At 41.0% G+C, this 22,940-nt stretch overlaps 3 protein-coding genes across 8 annotated transcripts; all 3 read left to right on the top strand.

Annotated features, from left to right (window-relative positions):
* The first annotated feature begins 108 nt into the window (after positions 1 to 108).
* Positions 109 to 9,015, top strand: kdm1b (lysine demethylase 1B). The gene is made up of 21 exons (XM_086063462.1): positions 109 to 282; positions 579 to 721; positions 1,093 to 1,214; positions 1,332 to 1,421; positions 1,510 to 1,621; positions 1,702 to 1,815; positions 1,900 to 1,938; positions 2,825 to 3,017; positions 3,093 to 3,277; positions 3,446 to 3,616; positions 3,704 to 3,778; positions 4,480 to 4,614; positions 4,839 to 5,010; positions 5,075 to 5,202; positions 5,305 to 5,436; positions 5,530 to 5,604; positions 5,674 to 5,790; positions 6,647 to 6,772; positions 6,862 to 6,984; positions 7,090 to 7,242; positions 8,055 to 9,015. Exons 1-21 carry the CDS (start codon positions 267 to 269, stop codon positions 8,136 to 8,138), a joined length of 2,505 nt encoding a protein of 834 aa, XP_085919588.1. The 5' UTR covers positions 109 to 266; the 3' UTR covers positions 8,139 to 9,015.
* A 732-nt stretch (positions 9,016 to 9,747) lies between these two features.
* On the top strand, positions 9,748 to 14,392 carry LOC147157439 (uncharacterized). 6 transcript variants are annotated; one of them, XM_086062854.1, is made up of 10 exons: positions 9,748 to 10,086; positions 10,916 to 11,035; positions 11,107 to 11,190; positions 11,265 to 11,360; positions 11,633 to 11,782; positions 12,390 to 12,536; positions 12,587 to 12,766; positions 12,929 to 13,081; positions 13,725 to 13,850; positions 13,928 to 14,392. In XM_086062854.1, the coding sequence occupies exons 1-10, from the start codon at positions 10,074 to 10,076 to the stop codon at positions 13,978 to 13,980; spliced, it is 1,122 nt and encodes a 373-aa protein (XP_085918980.1). In that variant the 5' UTR covers positions 9,748 to 10,073; the 3' UTR covers positions 13,981 to 14,392. The 6 variants fall into 6 exon arrangements, with proteins under 6 accessions (XP_085918980.1, XP_085918976.1, XP_085918979.1 ...); XM_086062850.1 differs by having other exon boundaries at positions 9,748 to 10,107; positions 11,268 to 11,360; XM_086062853.1 differs by having other exon boundaries at positions 9,748 to 10,107; positions 12,602 to 12,766; positions 12,932 to 13,081.
* A 546-nt stretch (positions 14,393 to 14,938) lies between these two features.
* On the top strand, positions 14,939 to 22,327 carry LOC147157438 (putative C-mannosyltransferase DPY19L4). The gene is made up of 19 exons (XM_086063457.1): positions 14,939 to 15,298; positions 15,357 to 15,491; positions 15,948 to 16,072; positions 16,152 to 16,242; positions 16,347 to 16,468; positions 16,553 to 16,698; positions 16,784 to 16,907; positions 18,027 to 18,161; positions 18,227 to 18,358; positions 18,524 to 18,625; positions 18,731 to 18,804; positions 19,601 to 19,759; positions 19,832 to 19,951; positions 20,037 to 20,157; positions 21,018 to 21,074; positions 21,150 to 21,232; positions 21,293 to 21,425; positions 21,634 to 21,792; positions 21,875 to 22,327. Exons 1-19 carry the CDS (start codon positions 15,223 to 15,225, stop codon positions 22,037 to 22,039), a joined length of 2,259 nt encoding a protein of 752 aa, XP_085919583.1. The 5' UTR covers positions 14,939 to 15,222; the 3' UTR covers positions 22,040 to 22,327.
* The last annotated feature ends 613 nt before the right edge of the window (positions 22,328 to 22,940 follow it).

The following is a 22,940-nucleotide window of genomic DNA, read 5'->3' as shown; positions in this document are numbered from 1 at the left end:
GTTACTGAAAGGCACCATGAAGGAAGTTTGATTTGCAGTCGCCATGGTGACAGACTACAGCTACGGCGAGCGAGAGGAACTCAAAGAAATTTCGAAAGAAGACGCCCATTTCCTCCCCAAACCGGTAGTAGTATTCCCGCAACAACAAACGACGTGTTCATTCCTCACCACAACAATAAAGGGGCAACGAGTGGAAATCTTCGAAGAGGAATAGAAGAATTCAAATAAACTACATCTAAATCCAGAAGCACTACGAGTCCAACAACATGCTGTCGGACGCAGGTTAGTGAAGCATGGGGATAGCCAACGCTGTTAGCCACATGCTAAACGTGGCAGGCTAACACAACATGGCTGATTTAAAGAGTTCGTTGATGTGTGTTTTTTGTCACGTTAAGACACAAAACTCACTTGTGTGTCGTTAACTCCCTCATATTTGTGTTCACTCTTCATGGTTTGACGCTTAAGAACCGCCGCGTTGTCTGGTAACAGCGCGACAAAAGGCCGTAGTGGAGCACCGCTTTGTCCCACAATGTTGACATGCCACTGACTCATCGGTGGCGGGGCTTTTTGTTCATCAGACTACCCGGGCAACGGCTCCGGCGCCCGGCGAGCCAAGAGGAGGAACTCCGGGGAGTCTCCGGGCGACGGCCAGGCCCTGCGATCCTCCGGGAGGCAGTCCAACGTCCGGGTGAAGCGTGCAAACAACCCTCCCCCTGGACAGGTGCAGTGGTCGACCAACCCAGACCCACATCATTAGTATCCTAACCCTCCGATTAATTAACCCATGCATCTTTTTGCTCAGTCGATGCAGAATCCTTACAGCAACAGCCTCACCTCAGTTTAGAGAGAGGGGAAGTGGCAGTAAAACAGGCCAAAATCCAGATGTCATGGGGTGAGGGAGGGCAAGAGACTAGTGCTTTGCTAAACACCAACTAGCCACTACTATACATGTGTGGTGGTCTACTGTTATGTACAGTTATTCTAAATTGAGCTGTGTTAACTTAACGCATGTCATTGCTAGAGGTCCGTCATGGGGTCTTGAACGCGTCTATTTCATAGCGATAACAAAATGTTGGATTTGTGTCCTTTCAGAGCAAAAGGAAAGCGACGGACACAGAAGAGGAAGACGACCAGTCAGAAAAGAAATACAGGAAGTGTGAGAAGGCGGGCTGCTCGGCCACGTATCCCGTCTGTTTTGCAAGCGCTTCTGACCGGTGGGAACCTTGTCCATCAAAACACACGTTAATTATCATCTTATCTCCAGGCACAACTGCATTTTTTATAAAAAAAAAATTCATTATAGATGTTTTTTTTTTTTCTTCTTTCCTCAGATGTGCTAAAAATGGATACACATCCCGCTGGTACCATCTGTCATGTGGCGAGCACTTTTGCAACGAGTGCTTCGATCATTATTACCGAAGGTAAAAGCGCATTTGACACTATTAAATTTGTACCCGTTGTAGTCGATAATGGTGTCTTTTTTTTTTTTCTCTTCCTCTCTCTTCCCAGTCACAAAGACGGCTACGAGACATTTTCCGCCTGGAAAAAAGCGTGGACGAGTAACGGCAAAAGCGAGCCCAGTCTCAAAGCCTTCATGGCAGACCAGCAGCTTCCCTACTGGGTAACAACTTGGCGTGGATGACTTTGCCATCGCCGCTACGGTCACTGACGCCGGAATGTTCTTTCCCATGTGCCGTTTAGGTCCAGTGCACCAAACCCGACTGCAGGAAGTGGCGTCAGCTGACCAAGGAGATCCAGCTGACCCCCTCGCTGGCAGCCACGTACCGCTGTGGGATGAAGTTCAATAACGTCAAGGTAAAGCCACAGGCTAGAAGTAATTATTTCATGGAGAGCACAATCGGAAAAGTGTTGTGACATTATGTGTCTGTCTGTGAACAGAGCGAAGGGCCGGACCAGTGTTCCCAGCCAGAAGACCTGGTAAAATAATAATACAGGCTTGAGCCTTCATTTTTACCATGTTTACCTCCGCCAAGGTAGTTGGACTCACCCTAGCTGTGCTGCCTTGCATGTTTGTTTGTTTTTTAACCAAATTAGCAATGTCCAAACTGTATTTCTGATTAATTTAACATTTTTCTTCCGTTTTAAAAAATATTTCAAAATTACCCTAAACTTTTGAATGATAGTGTATTTGTATTTTTATTATTTATGTATCAACAGTAAATGATCAAATAAATTAATGCATTTTAATTAATCAATTTTACAAGAAAAAAAGCCTCAGGCCACACTTTGCTTACCTTGTCTTTAACTCATTTGCTCCCAAAAATGTATAAATATGTTCTATTTTAAATATTACCATGCTCTCAAAGACATATACGTTTTTTATGTTGTTTTTTTTTATGCTGGAGCATACAGAAGACGATGCAACTTCTGAACTGCAGAGAACGTTTGAAGCAATGGTAGCTATTACAAAAACGGCCAGCAGGTGGCAGCAGAGTATAAGGGATTAACCAGGGCCATGTTGCAAAAATACAGATTTGTGAATAATGATGAAACTTACCTATATTCTAATGCTAATTGCTGCAAAACAGAAACAGATAGAAATATACTTTTTTTTCTGATGAAAGAAGAGACTCTAATCTTTTATTTGGTAGGTTCCGTGTTTTTAGAGCAATAGAACACAATATTCTGTGGGCCTTGCAAAATCAGTTAAAATCCAGTTAGACAGCCAGGAGCGAAGGGGGTTGCTTCAGTCAAAATGGCTGCGAGTGTATCGGTCTTACCTGTGCATTTTGGCCAACTTGGGAGGTCCCCACATTTCACATTCCTTGAGCGATGCTCGTGTTTGTTTGTGTTTGTGTGCCAGAGAGTGGCGGAGGTGACGGACAGCTGGTGGCATTCGATGCTCATTTTGCCGCCGTTGTTCAAAGACAGCCCGGCCACGCCCTTCCTGGCCGCCTACTACCCCGACTGCGTGGGCATGAGTCCGTCCGGCTCGCTCGGCGGCACTTCGCTGAGCGAGCTGAGGGCCGACCACTGCAGAACCGTGCAGCCACAAAGTACGTGCGCGTGAACCTCATCATCATCAGCAGCTTCCTGGAAATTCTCGTCACTAATCGTTCCGCTCTGCTCAGTCGCAGGCTTGTGTCCATACTTCCAGCCCTTCTACCAGCCCAACGAGTGCGGCAAGGCTCTGTGCGTCAGGCCCGACATGATGGAGCTGGACGAACTTTATGAATTTCCAGAATTTTCCCGCGACCCCACCATGTATTTGGCACTGCGCAATCTCATTCTGGCCTCCTGGCACACAAACTGCAAGGTATCTGTTGGCACATGAATCCATTTGTGAGCAGCATAACAGCTAAATGCTGCTTCACCATGTTTGCGTTGAACTCTTTAGCTCTTGTACCCTAAATCTGTCTGTGTGTCGATCATGTGACAATCAATTGTATGGACAAAACCAAAGTGAGTTGTCCCCCCCCGCAAGGAGGTGCTGACTGTCCAGAAGTGCATCATGCACGTGGTGGTACGCGGGCTGGTGCGTGTGCGCTGCGTCCAGGAGATGGAGCGCGTGCTCCACTTCATGACCAGGAAGGGCCTCATCAACACGGGGGTGCTGGCGGTCCAGCGGCCCCTGCTGCCCGAGAAGCATCGCGCGGTGAGTGTCGGCCTTGCGAAAAATGAAGTTAACGTAATAATAAGACGTAACCATATGATTTTCTGATATGATTTTTTTTTTTTGCAGAAGAACGTCATTGTGATCGGCGCGGGGGCCTCGGGGCTCGCCGCTGCACGCCAGCTGCACAATTTTGGCACTCAGGTTTGTGACCTCTGAATTGAACAGTACGAAGTACTTATGCTGACGGGTGTATCTTGCTGTGTGAATTCCAAACTCTTATTTAAGTGGTTCGCGTCTTTTAAAACTTTTATGACCCTTAACTCCTTTGCTCCCCAAAACGTATAAATACGTTCTATTTTTTTTTAAATGCTAGAGCATACAGAAGGCTTTGACGCAGCCTCTGAACTGTAGAGAACGGGTGGAGAAATGGTAGTAATTACAAAAACGGCCAGCAGGTGGCAGTAAAGTATAAGAGATCAACCAGGGCCATGTTGAAAAAAGCTTTTTCCCCACTGTTTTAAACAGATTTGTGAATAATGATTCAACTTAGCTATATTCTAATGCTAATTGCTGCAAAATGGAAACAGATAGAAATACATTATTTCCCCTGATGAAAGAACAGACTCTAATCTTTCTTTTGGTAGGTTCCACGTTTTATTGCAATAGAACACAATTTCTCTGTGGGCCTTGCAAAATCAGTCAAAATCCAGTAAAACAGCCGGGAGCGAAGGGGGTTGCTTCAGTGAAAACGGCTGGGAGTGAATGAGTTAAAAATACTAAATGTTACAATTTAGATTTTACAATGACAAATTATGGTTTATTACTTTTTATGTAGAAAAAGTCATTCTCATATTTTAGACCGATTCTGTCACATCTTACATGTTCTACTGGGCTGGCTCCAGGTGCTGGTGTTGGAGGCCCGCGAGAGAATCGGCGGCCGCGTGTGGGACGACACGGCGCTGGGCGTCGTCGTGGGTCGCGGCGCACAGATCGTCAACGGCTGCGTGAACAACCCGGTGGCCCTGATGTGTGAGCAGGTGAGAGAGACAGAAAACATGTGGGGGGGAAAATTTGCTAAGGCTCTTGTGCACACTTTTACAACCACATTATTTCAGTTATTTATTTTTTACCTACTCTCTCGGAAAGACAACAAAAAAAACACTCATTTGGTTTTACGGTTTATAGGTTATATTGATGGTGGAAGAGGGTTTGAATTTTTTTTGGGGGGGGGGTCAAATTTTTCTGTATGACAAAAACACAGATGGGTATCCGCATGCACAAACTGGGCGAGCGCTGCGACCTGTTTCAAGAGGGCGGGCAGGCCACCGACCCCGCCATCGACAAGCGCATGGACTTCCACTTCAACGCCATTCTGGACGTGGTGTCGGAATGGAGGAAGGACAAATCTCAGAGCCAGGACACGCCGCTCGGAGGTGCTTTTATTCTTTACAGCAAATGTATCGAGAGAAACTAAAACTCTTGTTTTCGTTTTGACAGAAAAAGTGCAGGAGCTTAAGAAGAACTTTCTTCAGGAGTCCGGCATCCAATTTAGTGAGTTGGAGGAAAAGGTGCTTCAGTTTCACCTCAGCAACCTGGAGTACGCCTGTGGCAGCTCTTTAAACCAGGTCAGACTTGTCGGGATTCAGATTTTGATCTCCTGTGAACGGGATAAGCGGGTTATAAATTAAAGGGTGGTTTTTTTTTAAGTGTCTTACGCGTGTTTGCAGGTTTCCGCAAGATCCTGGGACCACAACGAATTCTTTGCGCAGTTCTCAGGAGACCACACGCTGCTCACCAAAGGCTACGGCACTCTACTCCACAAACTGGCCGAGGGTCTGGACATCCGCAAAAAGTGCCCGGTAGGACAATCCTATCAAGATTTGTATAGTACAACTACAATCATGTTGGAAATATGATTTATATTTTTTTTATGTAAAATGTTTTTATTTCAGGTGAAGACCATTGACTACTCAGGTGATGCCGTTAGGGTTACTTGTTCGAATGGCTCCCAGTGGACAGCCAAGAAGGTAAAAGCGAGCGAGAAAAGTGTTTTTTGTTGAGCCCCGTGCTTTTTCAAACGTTTTCTCTTTCTTTAGGTTCTGGTCACGGTGCCGCTGACGTTGTTGCAGAAGAACTTCATCCAGTTCGTCCCGCCGCTTCCCGAGAGGAAAGTGAAAGCCATCCACAGTCTGGGAGCAGGCATCATAGAAAAGGTACAGAGTTACAGCAAAGTTACTCATGTAATTCAATTGTTTTTATGCACTTTTTAAAGTCTTTTTTTTTTTTTAAAGATCTGTACAACATTTGGACTTAAATGTAAGTTTTCGCACTGGCATAATATTTACATTGGACTAGGGCTGTGCAGTTAAGCTAAATTAAATTACAATTTAAATTATTACTCCCCACAATTGCATAATCGTAAAAAGAAAGTTTATTGCTAAAAAAATTTGAATTGTTTAAATTGATTCATTTGCACTTTTTTTTTAAATAACTAATTTAATAAATTTAGTTCAATCCAAAAGGAACTTTTTAGTTTTTCAAAGAAATGTATTTGTATTATTTTTTATTTTTTTTAGAATTGTATTTAATTTTTGTCTTAGTATTTTTTATTTGTTTTAAATAAATAAATAAAAATTATTATAAATATATATTATTAGAAATTCTGTTAGGTCCAAAAGGAACTTACATAATTATAGTGTTTCTATTTGTTTTTTAAAATGGTCTTAATATTTTTAAATGCTTAAACATTTTCTTGTTTTGTACCAAAAAACGATGTATCATGATTTCAATTATTGCCAAAATAATCGTGATTATTATTTTTTCCATAATCGAGCAACCCTACATTGGACATTGTTCCGCATGTTTAAAACAAACATTTAAGCAAATCAATCGAGTAGGTTTTGTTTCTTATTTTTACTTCACTACATTTTAGACCCAATCCATTATATAGTTAATAAAAACAGCCAACTGGATGCATTTGAGACATTAACTACTTGTATTTCTTTTAAATGTTCAAATTCAAATGTAGTCTGGGGATTGTGTACTTGAACCATAATGTGAATTTTACAGATCGCTCTGAAGTTCCCATACAGATTCTGGGACAACAAGATCCAAGGGGCCGACTACTTCGGTCACATCCCGCCGACTCCCGACAAGCGAGGCATGTTCACCGTCTTCTACGACATGGACCCGCAGGTTTGTTCCCCCCCCCCCCCTCATTTTCAACACATTAAGTCCACCCTTTGCCTGATGCGAATGCATCCACGTGTGTGCGTTACGTGCAGGGGAAGCAGGCCGTGCTCATGTCGGTCATCGCCGGGGATGCCGTCGCCGCCGTGCACGACATGCAGGACAAGGACGTAGTGGGCGAGTGCATGAAGGTGCTGCGGGAACTCTTCATGGAGCAGGTAATGATGTGGTCCTGTAAGCAAACCTTATGAAATATTCTTGACTTGCATGGAAATAGACATTATTATTAACATTTCCAAAATATTGTTCACCATCTGCAACAGGAAGTCCCGGAGCCTCTGCATTTCTTGGTCACACAATGGAGCAAAGACGCGTGGTCGCAGATGTCCTACAGCTTCGTGAAGATGGGCGGCAGCGGTGAGGCGTACGACATCATCGCCGAGGACGTTCAGGGGAAATTGTTCTTCGCCGGCGAGGTACGACAAGCTGCCCAAATGTCATTTTTAGGTAGTGGTCAGGCTTGCTTAACACCATTTTCACACTGTGGCAGCTATGATGATGATGTCATCAATAAGCGCCATTGGTATTGGTCGATAGGGTCCAAATCTATATCCTTGGCCTGTTCTATACATTTATCACATATATTGTATATACTGCTACATGCTAGTTATGCTTAATTGTTGTTATTATTATTATTATTATTATTATTGTATAATTATGAATATTTTATATATATAAATATTATGTAATAACAATAATAATAATTTTATTATTTTAATGTTAAGTTGTTTTTTATTAAAAATTATTACTTTTTTAATGAATAATAATAATTTATAAATATATATATTTTTTAAAATACAATTAATTGAAATTAAATTTACAATTTCAATGATTACACTCCACAATTACAAAATTCTTAAAATAAAAGATAATTAATACTAATTTGGAGTTGTTTAAATGTATATATTTGCACCTTTTTTATTTTAAAATGACAAATTTAATAAATCTTGTTTGGTCCAGAAGGAACTTGCATAATTCTAGTGTTTCAAAGAAATGTATTTGTCTTTATATATTTTTAATTATTTACTTGTTTTTACCAAAAAACAAATGCTTGTCCTAATCGTGATTGGAATTGTTACCAAATGAATCATGATTAATATTTTCTTCATAATTGAGCAGACCTATTGTTAGGCTTATAATAGTGTACCAAATGTGGCCCTTAACACAACTAAGAAACATTCTGAACTGGATTTTTTTGTTTTTGTTTTACCACGCTTTGTGTTTCTAGGCCACCAACCGACACTTCCCTCAAACCGTGACCGGCGCCTACTTGAGCGGGGTCCGAGAGGCCAGCAAGATGGCCGCTCTCTGAGATTTCACCGAGCGCTCTCAAGTCACCAGCACAGACGCACGGGTTGAAACGCCGCCAAACCGTGTCTCGAACGCACACACTTATGAACCACGTGAACCACCAAGGGCTTCAGCAAAACGTTGGTGCTCAATTCCAAACACAGCGTAAAGAAGAAGAAAAAAAAAAAGCATGGACCTGCCTGGCTCGGTTGAAAACTCCTGAGAATCAAGCATCGCTAAACTCGCCGTTAACCAGCAAGACTGACCTGTGTTGTTATTTAAAAACTAAAATAGCATCCTTTTTTGTTTTTTGTTTCAGTGTTTGATATGGCTGGTGATGTGTCGTGCGTGTGCAAGATTACATGTGTAGAAGAAGTCAGAATATGTCTGTCGTAGCACTTTGAGTTGATTTTTGTGACGCCCGTTTGAGCCAAAGCGGGAATATGTCATATTAGTTGATGTGTTTGGAAACAATTCGCAATAAGTTTGAGATATTAAGCTTTGGGTGACATTTTAGGAGGAAACTTATAACCTTTACAAGTCAACTTAAACCTTACTAAGTGTCAGACAAGTAAATGTAATCTTTGGTTCCTCCTGAAATTTCACTCAAAAAGCCAAATATGCTTATTGTTTAGTGAATAATGTAACAAACTCTTTACTTTCTCAGGGATGACATCAGGACAGGCAGTACAGTAAATTACCTGATTAAAAAAAAATAAAAAATACTAAATTCACTGTTATCTAAAGTTGGTCAACAGCACAACGATATCCTCACTGTCTCTGACGTTTGTCCAGTGTTTTTGTTTTTCCAAATGTGTGACATTTTGAGATGTTTCTGTTTGTCACATGTAGTATTTATCTGCTTTATTGTCTGTGTAATAAAACGCGCTGCAAACTGCCATGTGTAGCAACCTTTTTATGACGGTTTTAGCTTGTCAACCAAGATGCCAACAATAACTCAAAATACTTTATCGTGAATTCAGTCATATTTACGTGCAATAAATAAAACAGTACATTTCAAGTTGACCCAACATTTTCTTTAAATATTTTATATGCAAAAAAAAAGTGTTTTTCACTGCTTAGTTCATGTTCCACAAACTCAATATTCATCACAGTGCCAAGTTTACACTAGTAAGGGCGCATAGAACAGAATTTTGGGGGGTTGACTTAAATTACACTTTTTGTCACGAAATTTAGGGTGTAGTGTTATTGTTCAAACTGCATAATCATAATGTTATAATGGTTTACAATAATACACCTTGTAGGAATAAAATCACTAAATCTGCATTGTTTTTGTGATAAACCATTAGGCCTGCTGTTTTAGAAATGATGGAGGATTTATATAGTATTTATTTATTCATTTTTTATGTAGTACTTATTTGGTGTAAAATATTACAGAATTAACCACCAATGTGATTAACTTTGTGTTCAACTGAACAGGCCATGATTTCACACGGAGTAGATAATTCTTTTGGAACACATTAAATTTGTATGGGGTTAAAATTAGTATAAAAAAAAAAAAAGTAAGTAAGTAAAAAGTATTTCCGTGTTTCCATTGTGGGAAAAAAAGGCATGTCTGTGACGTCACATTAAAGCGACACTCACGCCAAAACAAACCGTGAGCCCGCGCAGTGACGTCACAAAACAGAGCCCTGAACGTCTCGACTCTCTTCAAACGGCCGTCAGCGAGCGAGTCAGGTGTAGTCGGCGAGGAGGAGCAGGTCAACTGCGCCGCATCTCCAACAAGACGAGCGAGCCTTTTCGGCTCCCTTCGTGCTCTTCTCGTTATAACACGTCGAACAAATGACCCAAACTTTGCCGCTGGCCAAGCGACAAAACGCCGGACAAGTGGGCTACTAGCGTTGCTATACGCGAATTAAGCTAGTTTTTTCCCCCCTTTTATTTTATTTTTTGGACGCACATTGGATGAGCATCTTCACTCCCAATCAGCGACAAAATGGACCGCCGCGGTACGCTACTTAAGTCTCCAGGTAGTCATTCGTTTAGTTTATTACATTTAGTTTTCGTTTTAGCTTGCGTGTGTGTGGAAATGTGCCATTACGTTAGCGACATGCTGTGCGTGCGTTGTAGTGTGCCCGTAATAATAAACATTCAACGTCATTTTGTCACAACCAACTATTTAAATTAGAAATACTAAATACAGGATACAGTGATGGGCAAGCTCCTTGAAAAATGTAGTGACCTGCAATTCGAGGTACATACAGAATGGTACAAAAAAAAAGAAGAAGAAAAGGAAAACATGCTACCAAAACGTTCATCATATTTTTTTTTATTAAGTCTTGATCCTAATAAACGAATGGACTTCTGTCTTGTGTGCCTTTCTTTGATTATCCCAGTCCCTATGTATCTCAGCTACAGCCTGCAGATGACACTCTGTAGCAACTTCCCTCTGAGAGCATTTTGTTTGAATGTTGTTAATCAATTGAATGCTATTAATCAATAGTTTGGTATTGTCTTTGTTTCGATGATGTTAAAAATGTGGGCAGTGTGATGACAAGGAAATGTATCGGTCCATTCTTGGATCAAACACCTGTTGTGAAAATTGTGAAGCAATCGCAAAAAGTAGTGAGTTCAAAGAAGGTCAAATTATGTTAGAACAAGCAAACAAAAGCAAATTTCCCCAATTTTGGAGATAACTTTGTGACTAGTAAAAGGCTGGAGCTATCGTATTATTCGACTTAAAGTATTTGATTATTTATTTTAGAACTTACGATTTATTTTAAACTAACTGCACATTTTCCTATTCCGTTGGACGTTGTGGTGACTGTTGCACTGCAGGCAAGGACAACTCCAGCTCCGAGGATGACGTTCCCCTCTCGGACCTCGTGATGAGGCGATCCATAAAGGAGAAGCAGTCCGCCGAGGACGCGCACAGCTCCAACGCCGAAGACAAGAGCGGTGAAGGCGTCGGATTATTTGTATCTTCTTCCTTGTGGCAAAGTTCTGACGAGTTTTTGTTTACTCGCCAGATGACGAGCCGCTGATTAAGATGAAGTCAAAGAAGAAAGAAAACCGATTATCCCCATTTCATGGCAAAAAATCCAAGAATGCAGGTTAGACAAGTTGCATTTTTTTTTTTGTTTGTTAGTTTTTTCTGTAAACGTCTCCGTGCTTGTGATTCTAAAAGCAGACGACAGCTCCGACAACGGTCCTCTGGTGAAAGCCAAAGCTGGCAAGAAGTTCACGCCACCCAAGAAATTTGCACAGACAAAGAAGAAGAAAGGTAATAAACTGCATTGATTTGTAGGGCCCGACCAATATGGATTTTTTTTTTAGGCCAATGCCAATTTTGATAATTGGCAAAATAACATACCGTACCTTGGGTTTACAAACTGATCAACTCTTAAGCTGCCAGTATCCATCTGGACCTTTCTCTGCATCCCCACAGGTAGTCTCACCTGCCTTCCAGCCTCTATTGGAATCTTCCGTCTCCCAAAGTGCTTTCCTCTTCCCCCCTCCCCTTTTTTTTTTGTAAAAGTCATTTTCCTTGTCCAGAGGTTCGAGATGAGGATGCGAGTTCGGACGACGAGCCTCTGAGTGTAATCGCCAAGAAGCTGAAGCCGCAGCAGAAGGAAAATGTGCCTGCGAGCACCTCCGCACAAGCCACGAAGGCCCCATCCAAAAGAAACGCTGCCAAGAAAAGAGGCAAGTGTCACAAAATGGAATTTATTTTATTTAAATATGCCAAGTGGTCCTTTAATTCTTGTTAACTGGTTTTCTGTAGTTAGTTTTCTTGTTTTTCAAAAAAAGAACACCAAGATTATTTTTTCCCTCAATATTGTGGTGGTTTTTTTTCAATTTCCTATTCTCTTTTTGCTCCCCAAAACGTATAAATACGTTCTATTTTAAATGTTTAAAGTGTCCCAATGACATATTTATACGTTTTTTAATTAATTTTTTAAATTTTTTTATGCTAGAGCATACAGAAGGCTTTGACGCAGCCTCTCAACGAGTAAAGCAATGGTAGTAATTACAAAAACGGCCAGCAGGTCGCACCAGAATATAAGAGATCAACCAGGGCCATGTTAAAAACAAGCTGATTTACCCACAGTTCCAAGCAGATTTGTGAATAATGATGAAAATCCAGTAAGTCAGCCGGGAGTGAACGGGATTGCTTCAGTGAAAATGGCTGGAGTGAATGAGTTAATAAACACAAGCAATATAACCACTAACCAGCCATGTGAGTTTAAAATCAGCGTTTTTTTAGGTTCACTGACATTTTTCGTTCTTTTTTTTTTTTTTTTTTTCCCAGTCAAATACACAGAGTCTTCCAACGAGAGCTCGGACGACAACCAGCTGGCAGCCACGGCGAGGAAGAAGGCAATCGCCAATCGGCAGCAAACGCCCGCTGCCAAATACAAGAAAACCAGAGCCAAGCGAGTAAGCAGAGCGCAGAAAGGTAAGGCGCGAGGCTCCCATTTCCAGCGGCGACGTGACAGATTTGAAAAGCATCTTTGTCCCCAGACGACGGCTCCGAAAACGACGGCAATGATGATGATGACGACGACGACGACGATGACGTGCCCTTGGTAAACCTCATCGCTAAGAAGACGAAGCCGGCGCAAGACAAGAAAAAGCCAGCAAAAAAGAGCGCCGCGTCACAAGGCAGTGCGTCGAAAAAGAGGCGAGGTAGATGAAACTATTGGTAGTTGGCACACCCCGCAGTAGAGGGGTGCAGCCTGATTTAAGGCAAACTGTTAAAAGTTTCTGACAGTCCTTGGGTTAATTTGACCAAAGCCTGTAATGAAGAAACCAGCAAGCGTAATATGTGTCAAAATCTTGTCTACTTAGAAGCAGGTCAGTCTGACGAGAGCTCGGGCGACGAGCCCCTCATCAATCTGGTGAAGAAATCCCAAACGGAGAAAAAGTCCAAGCTGAAGAAACAGCCCTCGGCCCCCAAGAAGAGGGGGGCCACTCCCAAAGCCGGGACGAAGGCAACGGCAGGTAACGCATGAAAAAACTGTGAGAATTTCGTGGCCGTGGCATATTTTGTCACAAAAAAATGTTTTCCAGGCGAAAATTAAACTAAAACTAAAACTAAAATAGAAGCCATTCATTGAGACGATAACGTTAACTGAGACACCGTTGTATTAAATGTGTCTTGTGTGTTAAACTGCAGTTACAAATAGGTGTGTTATCATTTTCTGTATAAAAGTTGAAATGTACGCTGAAGGAATAAATTGACTAAACTGTCAATTTCGTCGACTAAAATTGGATTGAAACTAAAATACAATCGGATAACTAAATGATGACTAAAACTTGAATACATTTTAGTCAAAAGACTATAACTAAAACTAAATTAAAATTTCTTGTCAAAATGAACACTGGTAAAAACAAGGAATATGTGCTATGGCCATCGCTTAATCGGCTGATATTTACGCTTTGAAAATCATTGTTTTTGCCGATGACTTCCATTTGTCAGGGCAAATATTTTCAATTTGAAAAATGTGCTCATGTGCACTGCAGCCACTAAACAACATGGCTGCAAACAACAGCTCAGTCAGTGTTGCTTGTTTGGCTACTCTTCCTCGCAACAATTTTTTTCAAATATGTTTGAAAAATGCAAAGCCGGCTGATGTTTCGTCAGGCGTCAGCTCAGAAGACGAGCCATTGATGGAAACCATCAAACACCCCCAAGTGACCAAAACGCTCCGCATCAAGCTGGAGAGGTGCGAGATTAAGGAAGCCGCCGCCGCCACGGGAAGCCAAGCAGGTAACCGAGCGCGTAACCGAATCGGAAATCATCAAACGTCCACGGGTGTTGACCGTCCTTCTCGCTCCTCAACTCAGAATGGCGGCTGACCAAGGAGCCCAGCGAGAAACTCGAGGAGAGTTCTGAGTAATCGTTGCCGCTCAGGAGAAATGCGTTCAATGTTCAAACCAGTTTGTTAAAAGACATTTTGGGGCGAGATGCCTTCTAAACCGTGTTTAATGTTGAGGGGGGTGGGGGGGGGATGTGTTTTATATGTGAAAGTTTTCAAGGAGTCGTTTTTTTTTTGGCTCCACTTTTTTTAGTTTGGGACCAAACGCGTTTTAGTTTGGGTCCAAATGTCAGTTTTGCTCTTATGTGCACACAAGCATGCTTGTAAAGTGTCATTTTACAATTTGTGCCAATTTAGTTTTTCCATCGGTGAGTTTTATTGTTTACATCTGGAAAATTTTGAAGTTGCACTCTAATATCTCTTAAGCTTTTTCATGATTTCAATGTATATGTTTAGCATGTTTGAGTAAGTAATATAAAAAATGAGGAACAAATGTGTGTGGATTTTTTTTTTTTTTTTTTTTGCCGGCCAAAAAATTAGGTACACATAAGCAACTAAATCAGATAAAAACTTTATTCTTTACAAAGATAATAGTCCTGCTTTTTATTTTATTTTTTAATATTAATCTAATGCTTATGCCATGTAACATGCTATCATACTATTAGAGTATATTGCATGTTTCTAATTAGATTTCTTGTGCAGAAAAATAATGCTAAATTAATACCTGTAACTGCGATTACAGAATGACATGCAGATATGCGCAGTATACCACTTTTTTTTCATGGTACTGTATAAGTCAATACTTAAAATCATTTTTACAGTACTAAACAAAATAATGCCTCAGGTGGTGCTAATCGTTATCTATGTATATGCTAATTTACATAAAGGTGTCGTATGTGAAACGATATGACAAAAAATTTTCATTTTTTAGCATTATTAGTAAAACGCAATGTTGCTCGCGCATGCGTACATTGGCCGCCGGTTTCACGTGGTTAATATATCCACACCTGACCACAGCTGCTCACTTGCGCATGCGCAATTCGGTTGCCGGTGGATTACAACTTCCGGGTTGTGTCGCCAGATGCCAGGCACATCATTTCCTGCGTTTGAATTGTCACATTAGTTTTGTCGTGACACATTAATACATTAAAATATGGCGATTTAAACATTAACACAATATTTTCGAGAGGTGCGCATTTTCCTGTCGTCCTGGGTTGACCGGTGTCACTAGCCATCTGCTAACTGGCTAACTAGTTAGCATGTTGCCTTTGCAGAACGCCAGATAATATTATAGATCATTTAAAAAAACAGATTTACCTCGCCATGACCGGGTTGCGATGTCGGACGTCGGAGACTTTCGAGGTGGCCAAAGAAGAGGAGCAAGAACCCCGAAGTGATGGTAAGTTCGATGTTGCTGTTGTTGGCGTCGGCTCAAGTTTTTCATCCCAATGGACTAGATGGTAAATTAGAAGAAGAAGCGGCTGAAGAGAAACAATCGAAAGTAGGCGAGGAGGACGAACATTGTCAACAGAAAGAGGAAGATTCATTCAAACAAGAGTCAACGGTCAGAGTTTCCAAGCGTCTTTCTGCGTGTAAGTTCATCATTCTTTGTGGCAGTAGTTATTTTGCCGTGAACGGCTCTGATTGGTTATAGCTCCTTCTTCGCTTCATTCCCTTTGTGTCTTTTTTTATTTTATTTTGTTTTACCAGCCTAGCTGTTGAGAAAAAAAATATATCCCTAAAAAATCTTTATAGTGCGCGGGATTCAAACCCATGGCGCCCCACACTTAAGGGGTTAAATTCATTATCCCCTAAATTAGTCCACAGTCACCAGCACAGAATTTGTACTTTGAGTTCTCGCGCAAATCACAGCAAGATATCCAATTTGTTGACGAAATGCTCCTCTCTAGGGCCTTGAGCTTTTATATATATTTTTTTACATAACTATACATTAAGTTTCACCTGAATACCAACATGTAATGTATATTCCACATACCACTAATACGGTGCCATGTTAATAACACGATTATTTGCGCGTTTCTCTGCAGTGAGCACTGTTCAGCGCGTACTGAGGGTCTTGTTCGGATGCTTGGCGGCGGTGGCATGCGGCACGCTATATGCCGCCTACCTCTCTGCATTTCACGAGAGGAAGTTCTGGTTCTCGATGAGACAGGTGAGTCACGCCCGCTCCTTGGATGGCGGAAGCCATGCCTCTGAAATGTACACGATCATGAACCTTGACCTGTTCTTAGGAAGTGGAACGGGAGCTCACCTTCCAAGGAGGCAGCGCCATCTACTACTACTACTACAAACACATGCTGGCGGCGACGTCCTTCGATAGAGGTGTGACTTTTTTCGCTCCCTCGGTGTTGTTTGGAAAACCAAGTCCGTCTGAACACGTCATACAGTATTTGTGTTGTTTTGTTTTTTTGTGTGCGCCGAGACAGCCTTCTACGAGCTGATGAAAGATGACAGGACTCTGGCGGGACAAACCATCAACGCCGTGGAGCGTCTTTCTCTGTATCCTGAAGTCATCACCAGCTACATTTACAGAGTCTCCGGATGCCAGGTCAGCTTTAACAGGGGACGTATTATGGAAAAGGGACTTTTGATGGTTGGGGGATAGGAATTTGAGACTGCGGGCGCCTTGCAGGATATGGTGGAGCCCATCTACTTCTACGTGGGGACGGTGCTGGCGCTCCAGGCGGTGTACGCTACAGCGCTGTTCGCCTGCAGCTGGCTGATGAGCGGCACCTGGGTGGCCGGCGTGCTGACGGTGGCCTGGTACGTCATCAGCAGGTCAGTCCTGGACGGACGGCGTCAGTCAGGGACTTTGAACCGAGTCCCGGTTGTTGAATTGCTGTCCGTTGCGGCAACATCTCAGACCCGACGCCACCAAAGTGGAGCAGGCGCTTCCTCTGCGGGAGAATTGGGCTCTGCCGTACTACGCCTGTCAGGTGGCGGCGCTCACCGGCTTTCTTTGTAATAACATTGGCATGGCAGCTGAGGTAAGATTTTATTTTGGGGGTTGAACCCCAATTTTTGGTCATTGGCAGGTCATACACGTTATGAGGCATACTTTTCCTGTAGTTAAACTCCAAATTATTTTACGTTTGAGGAATATATTAACAGAATGTGGTTGAAGTCCAAATTGTTTGATTTTGAAGGTATGCATTTCCAGATTTTTTTTTTTGAATTACAAATTGTTTAAGTATGGAGTCACATTTTCCCAAATTGCTTATTTTTCAGGCATATTTTTCCAGAACAATTTAGTTAAACCCTAAATTCATTTTTTTCCCCAGAACATTTTAGTTGAACTCCATCATATTTTCTTTTAGAAAGTTCCAAATTGTAAAACTTTGCTGGTACGTTTCCAATTCAATATGGTTGAACTCTGAACTGTTTGACTTTTGAGGAACATTATTATCAGAAAATGTAGTTTGAACTCCCAATTCTTGGACTTTTGGGGCAGATGTTTTTTTTCCATTACGTTTCAGCTAACGTCAAATGGTATTTGGACTACAAATGGTTTGACTTTTAAGCCATATTTTTTTATCGAGAAAATAGTGTTGAACTCCAAATAGTTTGACTTCAATTCAACTTTGTTTTAGCTCCAAATATTTTGACTCTCCGGGCATTTTTTCCCCAATTAAATTATAATTTTTTGAGTCACATGGTTCAAGAACATTCTGGTTGAAGTCTAAATTGTGAAACTTTGCTGGCACGTTTCCAATTCAATATGGTTGAACTCTGAACTGTACATTATAATCAGAAAATGGAATTTGAACTCCCATTTTTTTTTACTTTTGGGGCAGATCCCCCCCCCCCAGAACGTTTTAGCTAACGTTATATTTTTTCAGAACACTCACGGTATGACTTTTAAAGGAAATTCGTTTTTCCAGCAAATTGTATTTGAACTACAAATGGTTTGACTTTTAAGCCATATTTTTTTATCGAGAAAGTAGTGTTGAACTCCAAATTGTTTGACTTGAGTTACACTTAGTTTTTTAACTCCAAATATTTTGACTTTTGGGCTATTTTTCCAATTTTTTTTTCATTTTTAAGGCATATTGTTGGAGAACACTCTGGTTGAACTCCAAATTGAACCGTCCGATCGTTGCTTTCAGCTGTTCTGCTATCTCACCATGAGCGCCACCACCTTGACCTTCCTGCTTGTGTGGGAGCACAGCCACTACGTGCTCTTCGTCCAAGCCTTCTGCCTCTTCCTCCTGGACTCGTTGGACCTGGTGCCACCTCGTAAGGTACAACATGTCTCCTTCCTGCTCGTTTGACTTTTTTAAAAATGATCAACTTTTTCTCCGCGCAGCTGTCCGACATCCACAAGGTGTACGTCAGCTCCTTGCTGATGGCCTTCTTCTTCCATTTTCACAACATGGCGCTGCTGGGCTCGCCGCTGCTCAGCCTCCTGATTGGCTCCGGGCTGGCGAGGTACCTGCAGGTAGTGTGGTCCCCTTATGTAGTATGACCTTCAGTTTATGCATATTTTGCCCACTCTTGATTTGTTTTCTATTGTGTGTGTGTTTTGTTTGAATTTTGCTGATCCATTTTTATGATCCAACGACTGCGCATGTATGTGAGTAACACGATGTTTTTTTTCCCCCAGCAAAAGATGAAGAAGGGCCCTCTGGTGGCCAGAGTGATGAAACTTTTCCTTCACTTCCACTTGGTTTTCACCACGAGCATCACCTTCAACTATTTAATCAAGGTGCTGACATGACTTTAAGGACGTTTAGGAGAAAAAAAACAGATTGTAATCAGACTGTTTTGTTGCACTTCAAAAATAATAATCAAATATTCTCTTAACTTGCAGAAAGTCGTGCCTGTAAGTGAAAGTGAATTTGTATTGAAGTTCCTGGAGGTGAAGTTTGGACTCAATACGACAAAGTGAGCCTCACTGACTGTTTGGGGGGCTTTGGGGGCAGTTTGAATCTTGATACTGAGCAAAAATGTGAGGGGGGAAAATTTTATTAAATAAATGTAATTTAAAAATCTAAAAAATTATTGATACTGAGCAAAAATGTGAGGGGGGGGGGAATTTCAATTAAAATATTAAATTAATTTAATTTAATAATATATATATATTTTTTTAAATCTGTTGATACTGAGCAAAAATTTGAGGGGGGTAATTAAATACATTAAATTAAAAAAAATTGCACAAAAAATCGATCGATACTGAGCAAAAATGGGAGGGGGCAAAATTAAAATATTAAATTAATTTAATTTGATTAAAAAAAAATTTTATCTGTTGATAATGAGCAAAAATGTGAGGGGGGAAATTAAATACATTTAAAATGTGAGGGGAAAAAAAAAACATTTAACTAAAAAAATAAAATACATCTATTTATACTGCGTAAAAATGTGGCGGGGAAAAATCAAATAAAAAAATGTAATACATTTAGTTAAAAAAAATCTTTTAAAATGTGTAGCCCATCCAAGTTACATAAGTACCTAAATAAATGAAAGCAAACTCTTGTAAATGATTAAAAAGCAAATTTATTGTACTTAAAAGTTAACGACTTAACAGTTTTCAGCAGATGTAGTGTATTGTACACCAGGGTAACATTTAATTCAGCGATTCTTTTGTATTCCACTTGAGGGAGTTATTCAGTTTGTTGCAATTTATGCTATGAAATGTAACATGTCAACGCATTATAATTGCTTCACATTCGGTGTGCTGCAGCGACTTTGTGAGCAACTTCCTCGTGTGCCAAGAGAGTCTTCAGTCTCCCGGTCAGGATTTGTTCCTTCGCCTCACTCAGGCGTCCGTTCTTCCTTTCTACCTGCTTGTGCTCGCCGTCTGCGCCGTGTCAGCGCTGCAGGCCGTCTACACCAGACTCAGGTCTCGCGAATTCTCGTCTCGTCTCGTCTCTTTTCGCCACTGACTCGTTTGTCTTCCTTCTTTCGTCAGCAGTCAGCCGATGCAGAGCAGCGAGCGGCGGCCAGAAGACGGACACGTGGGCGAGCGCCCCGAGGTCGTCTACCACGTGTTGCACACGTTGCTCTTCGGCGGCCTGACGCTGCTCTTCAACGGGTAGGACGGAAATGCCGCTAACAGTTTGTCATCGTTTTTGCTGCTCTGTTTGATTCAAACGTGTTGTCTTCCCGGTCACCGGAAGGATGAAGTACTTGTGGACGCCGTACATGTGTGCATTCGCGGCGTTTGGCGTGTGCTCGCCGGATCTCTGGATGACCGTCTTTCGGTGGCTCAAGGTCAAGTCGGTCCATCCTGTTGTACTGGTGAGAGGCCTTCAGGCTAAAACTTGAATCCATTTACATTGCATTACAAAGCCATTACATTTTTCTTTTTTCTAAAGTTTCAGTTTTTGGTTAAACTCCAAATTGCTTGACTTTGGAGGAATATTTTTGCTGACCTCTAAAAGTAATAAATATTTACTAATGGTCTTTTTTTCTTATTTTTAGTTCCCGCTGCATACCTATTTAATTATTTTTTGTCAGTAAACATACAATTTTATGGAGTAAATATTCAACATTTTTTGTCACATAAGCTTTTTCTAAATATCTTTTTAAATTGTCTGAAATGTATATGATTTTTTTTGACGATTTGTGTTGTTTTATTACTACAGTATACTTATTTTAAATTGTTTCATAATATTTAACATGTATTTTTTTTATACCTTTAAAATTACTGTTACATTTTTTTTATTTAATTAATTTAGTTTTTGTTTAGATTTTTTTAAATAGAAAAAACATTTAACCTTTTTAATGAGTAATTTTTTTTAAATTTCTGTTCTTTTTATTTTCCAATTGTTTATAATTTTTATTAACTTTAAAAATATATATTTTAGAAAGGTTTTAATCCTTCACTAGCATTACATTACGGGAATTTATAGTTTTTTAAATTATGCAATAATTATTGTTTTAAATGTATTTATTAATTTTATTGTAATTTCATTATCATTATTATTATTTTGCTATTGACTCAGGGTTATGCACAAGAATTCCAATGTACTTGTTTTTTAACCTGGACAAATATCATGTACAATACGATACAATGCAATTTCTTATTAATTATAGAATATAATTAGGAAAGCAATAATAATTCAATCCTTGGTTTGTTTTTGGTTGCTTCCTTGCAGTCGTTTATCCTGAGCATTGCCGTTCCGGCCATCATCGGCTTCAGCTTGTGGCAAGAGGTGAGACTTTGATATTAATAATAGTAGTGATGATAATAATAATAATAAATAAAATGTATTCTCCATCCTCGGCAGTACTGCCCCCGCGTCCTGACCGACCTGTCCGAACTTGAGGTGTTCTACGATCCCGACGCGGCCAACATGATCAGCTGGATCCGGTGAGTCTTCCTTCAGGCGAGCATGTCGTCAACGTGTAGTCATCATCCCACTCCTCGCAGGACTCACCTTCCAGCGGCGGCCGTGTTTGCCGGCAGCCCTCAGCTCCTAGGAGCCATCAAGTCGGGCTCTGGCGCCGCCGTCACCAGCTTGCCGCTGCACTCGGATGTAGACATGCTGAGGAGGAGTGAGGACGTGAGTTACGGCGGCCTTGCGTTCGGTTTCCATAATTAAGTGATGATGTAAGTTGAGTTGAAGCTCCATGTTTATCTGTATTATACTGCCCCCAGGTGGCCACGGTGCACACACCAGAAGGAGCAGCAAACTAGAATTCACATATTGACAATTGAAGCCAAAAATGTCAAACTGTTGAATTATTTTCATTTGATTCAATGTATTTCAGACCTACCAGATATACTCCATGCGTTCCGCCGAGGAGGTGTACAAGATCCTGACCTCCCGCAAGGCCAACTACGTGATCATGGAGGAGTCCTTGTGCGCCGATTTCACTGCGGACCGCGGCTGCCGCATCAAGGACCTGCTGGACGTCGCCAACGGACACGTGAGTCTCGCAAACCACACTCTGCTTTTATCTTCAATAAAGACCCCCCACCTCCTCCATGCCTTCCCTCCCCCCCCCACAGGTGGTTCACGACAACGGCGAGACGTACGCCTTCTCCAGACATCGCCGCTTCTGCCACGAGATCAAGACCAACCGCTCGCCCTACACAAACTACTTCACCCGCGTCTTCTGGAACCGGTCCTACCACGTCTACAGAGTCAACGCGGTCATCTCCTTCCAGTATTAACAGAAGGCAGCTGAACTTGAGCATTTATTTGATATTCTTGATATCTGTGTACTAGTATGCACTTTGTCCTCACTGGTAAGATTCAGCGCACGTGTAGAGCAACTGTGTGTCTTACTAGTAAAGTTAAACTTGCGTTCCATAAAAGTGGGTCTTTATGAATTGAAATGAAATATGCCATAATGCAGTTTGTCCTAAAAATTGTCCTCACATTGTGACTGTCCATACTTGCACATGTATGTGCAGCTGAAACAAAAGACAACAATAGTATGAATAATGGCCAGTCAAAAAGTGAGGGGGTGGGGGGGGGGGACTCTGTAGTCTCTGTAGTCTCTGTACTGTAATTGTATTTTATTTTTAAATGTGCATTTACTGTTCCTGTCTGCTGAAACTCATTGGATTTTCTGAGATGCCAATATTGTCTCTGCATCAGGCCATAGATAAAGAGGGTTGCAAAGTTACAGAATATATTATAATATCATCGTGTTCACAGAATGTGAATATGATGATTTTATTTTTTGGCTAACTCAAAATATATTGTTACATTAGTAGTGCCTCATTTAAGTGAATGTGTGTTTGGAGGCTGATGATATTTTGCCTTTGTGTTTCTCTTGCTTCTGATGCCTTATATGCTCATTTGTTTGTCCATCCTTGAATTCCCACACTGTACAAGTTAGCTTTCGTTAAACTATGGCGTTTGATTTACTCTTTATCTTTTCTACATGTCTTCAAGATTTTGTCCAAATAAACTGACATTTTTGTATGATATAGTGTGACTTTTTGTTGTTGCATGACAGTATTAGTTATTTTTAGATACTACATTCATCATGTAAGGAAATCAAATTAGTTACAAAAACAACAATGTAATGCAATACAACAGGGATTAAAATATATTTAAATCTGA

Source organism: Leptonotus elevatus, chromosome 19 (genome assembly GCF_054856555.1).
Source record: "Leptonotus elevatus isolate MCC_2025b chromosome 19, RoL_Lele_1.0, whole genome shotgun sequence".
Classification (NCBI taxonomy): Eukaryota; Metazoa; Chordata; class Actinopteri; order Syngnathiformes; family Syngnathidae; genus Leptonotus; species Leptonotus elevatus.
The sequence above is the reverse complement of the archived record's forward strand: the minus strand, read 5'-3'. Positions and strand labels throughout refer to the sequence as shown.

Excerpts from the sequence above, each read along its gene's own strand:
- kdm1b (XM_086063462.1), top strand. Across the intron at positions 1,816-1,899 it reads TGAAGTTCAATAACGTCAAG|AGCGAAGGGCCGGACCAGTG; the intron begins GTAAAGCCACAG and ends GTCTGTGAACAG. Across the intron at positions 6,773-6,861 it reads TCTACGACATGGACCCGCAG|GGGAAGCAGGCCGTGCTCAT; the intron begins GTTTGTTCCCCC and ends CGTTACGTGCAG.
- LOC147157439 (XM_086062849.1), top strand. The coding sequence starts at position 10,074 with ATGGACCGCCGCGGTACGCTACTTAAGTCTCCAG. Across the intron at positions 11,036-11,106 it reads CAACGCCGAAGACAAGAGCG|ATGACGAGCCGCTGATTAAG; the intron begins GTGAAGGCGTCG and ends TTTACTCGCCAG. Across the intron at positions 12,767-12,928 it reads TGCGTCGAAAAAGAGGCGAG|AAGCAGGTCAGTCTGACGAG; the intron begins GTAGATGAAACT and ends TTGTCTACTTAG.
- LOC147157438 (XM_086063457.1), top strand. The coding sequence starts at position 15,223 with ATGACCGGGTTGCGATGTCGGACGTCGGAGACTTTCGAGGTGGCCAAA. Across the intron at positions 18,162-18,226 it reads ACCTGGTGCCACCTCGTAAG|CTGTCCGACATCCACAAGGT; the intron begins GTACAACATGTC and ends TTCTCCGCGCAG. Across the intron at positions 21,233-21,292 it reads AACATGATCAGCTGGATCCG|GACTCACCTTCCAGCGGCGG; the intron begins GTGAGTCTTCCT and ends CACTCCTCGCAG.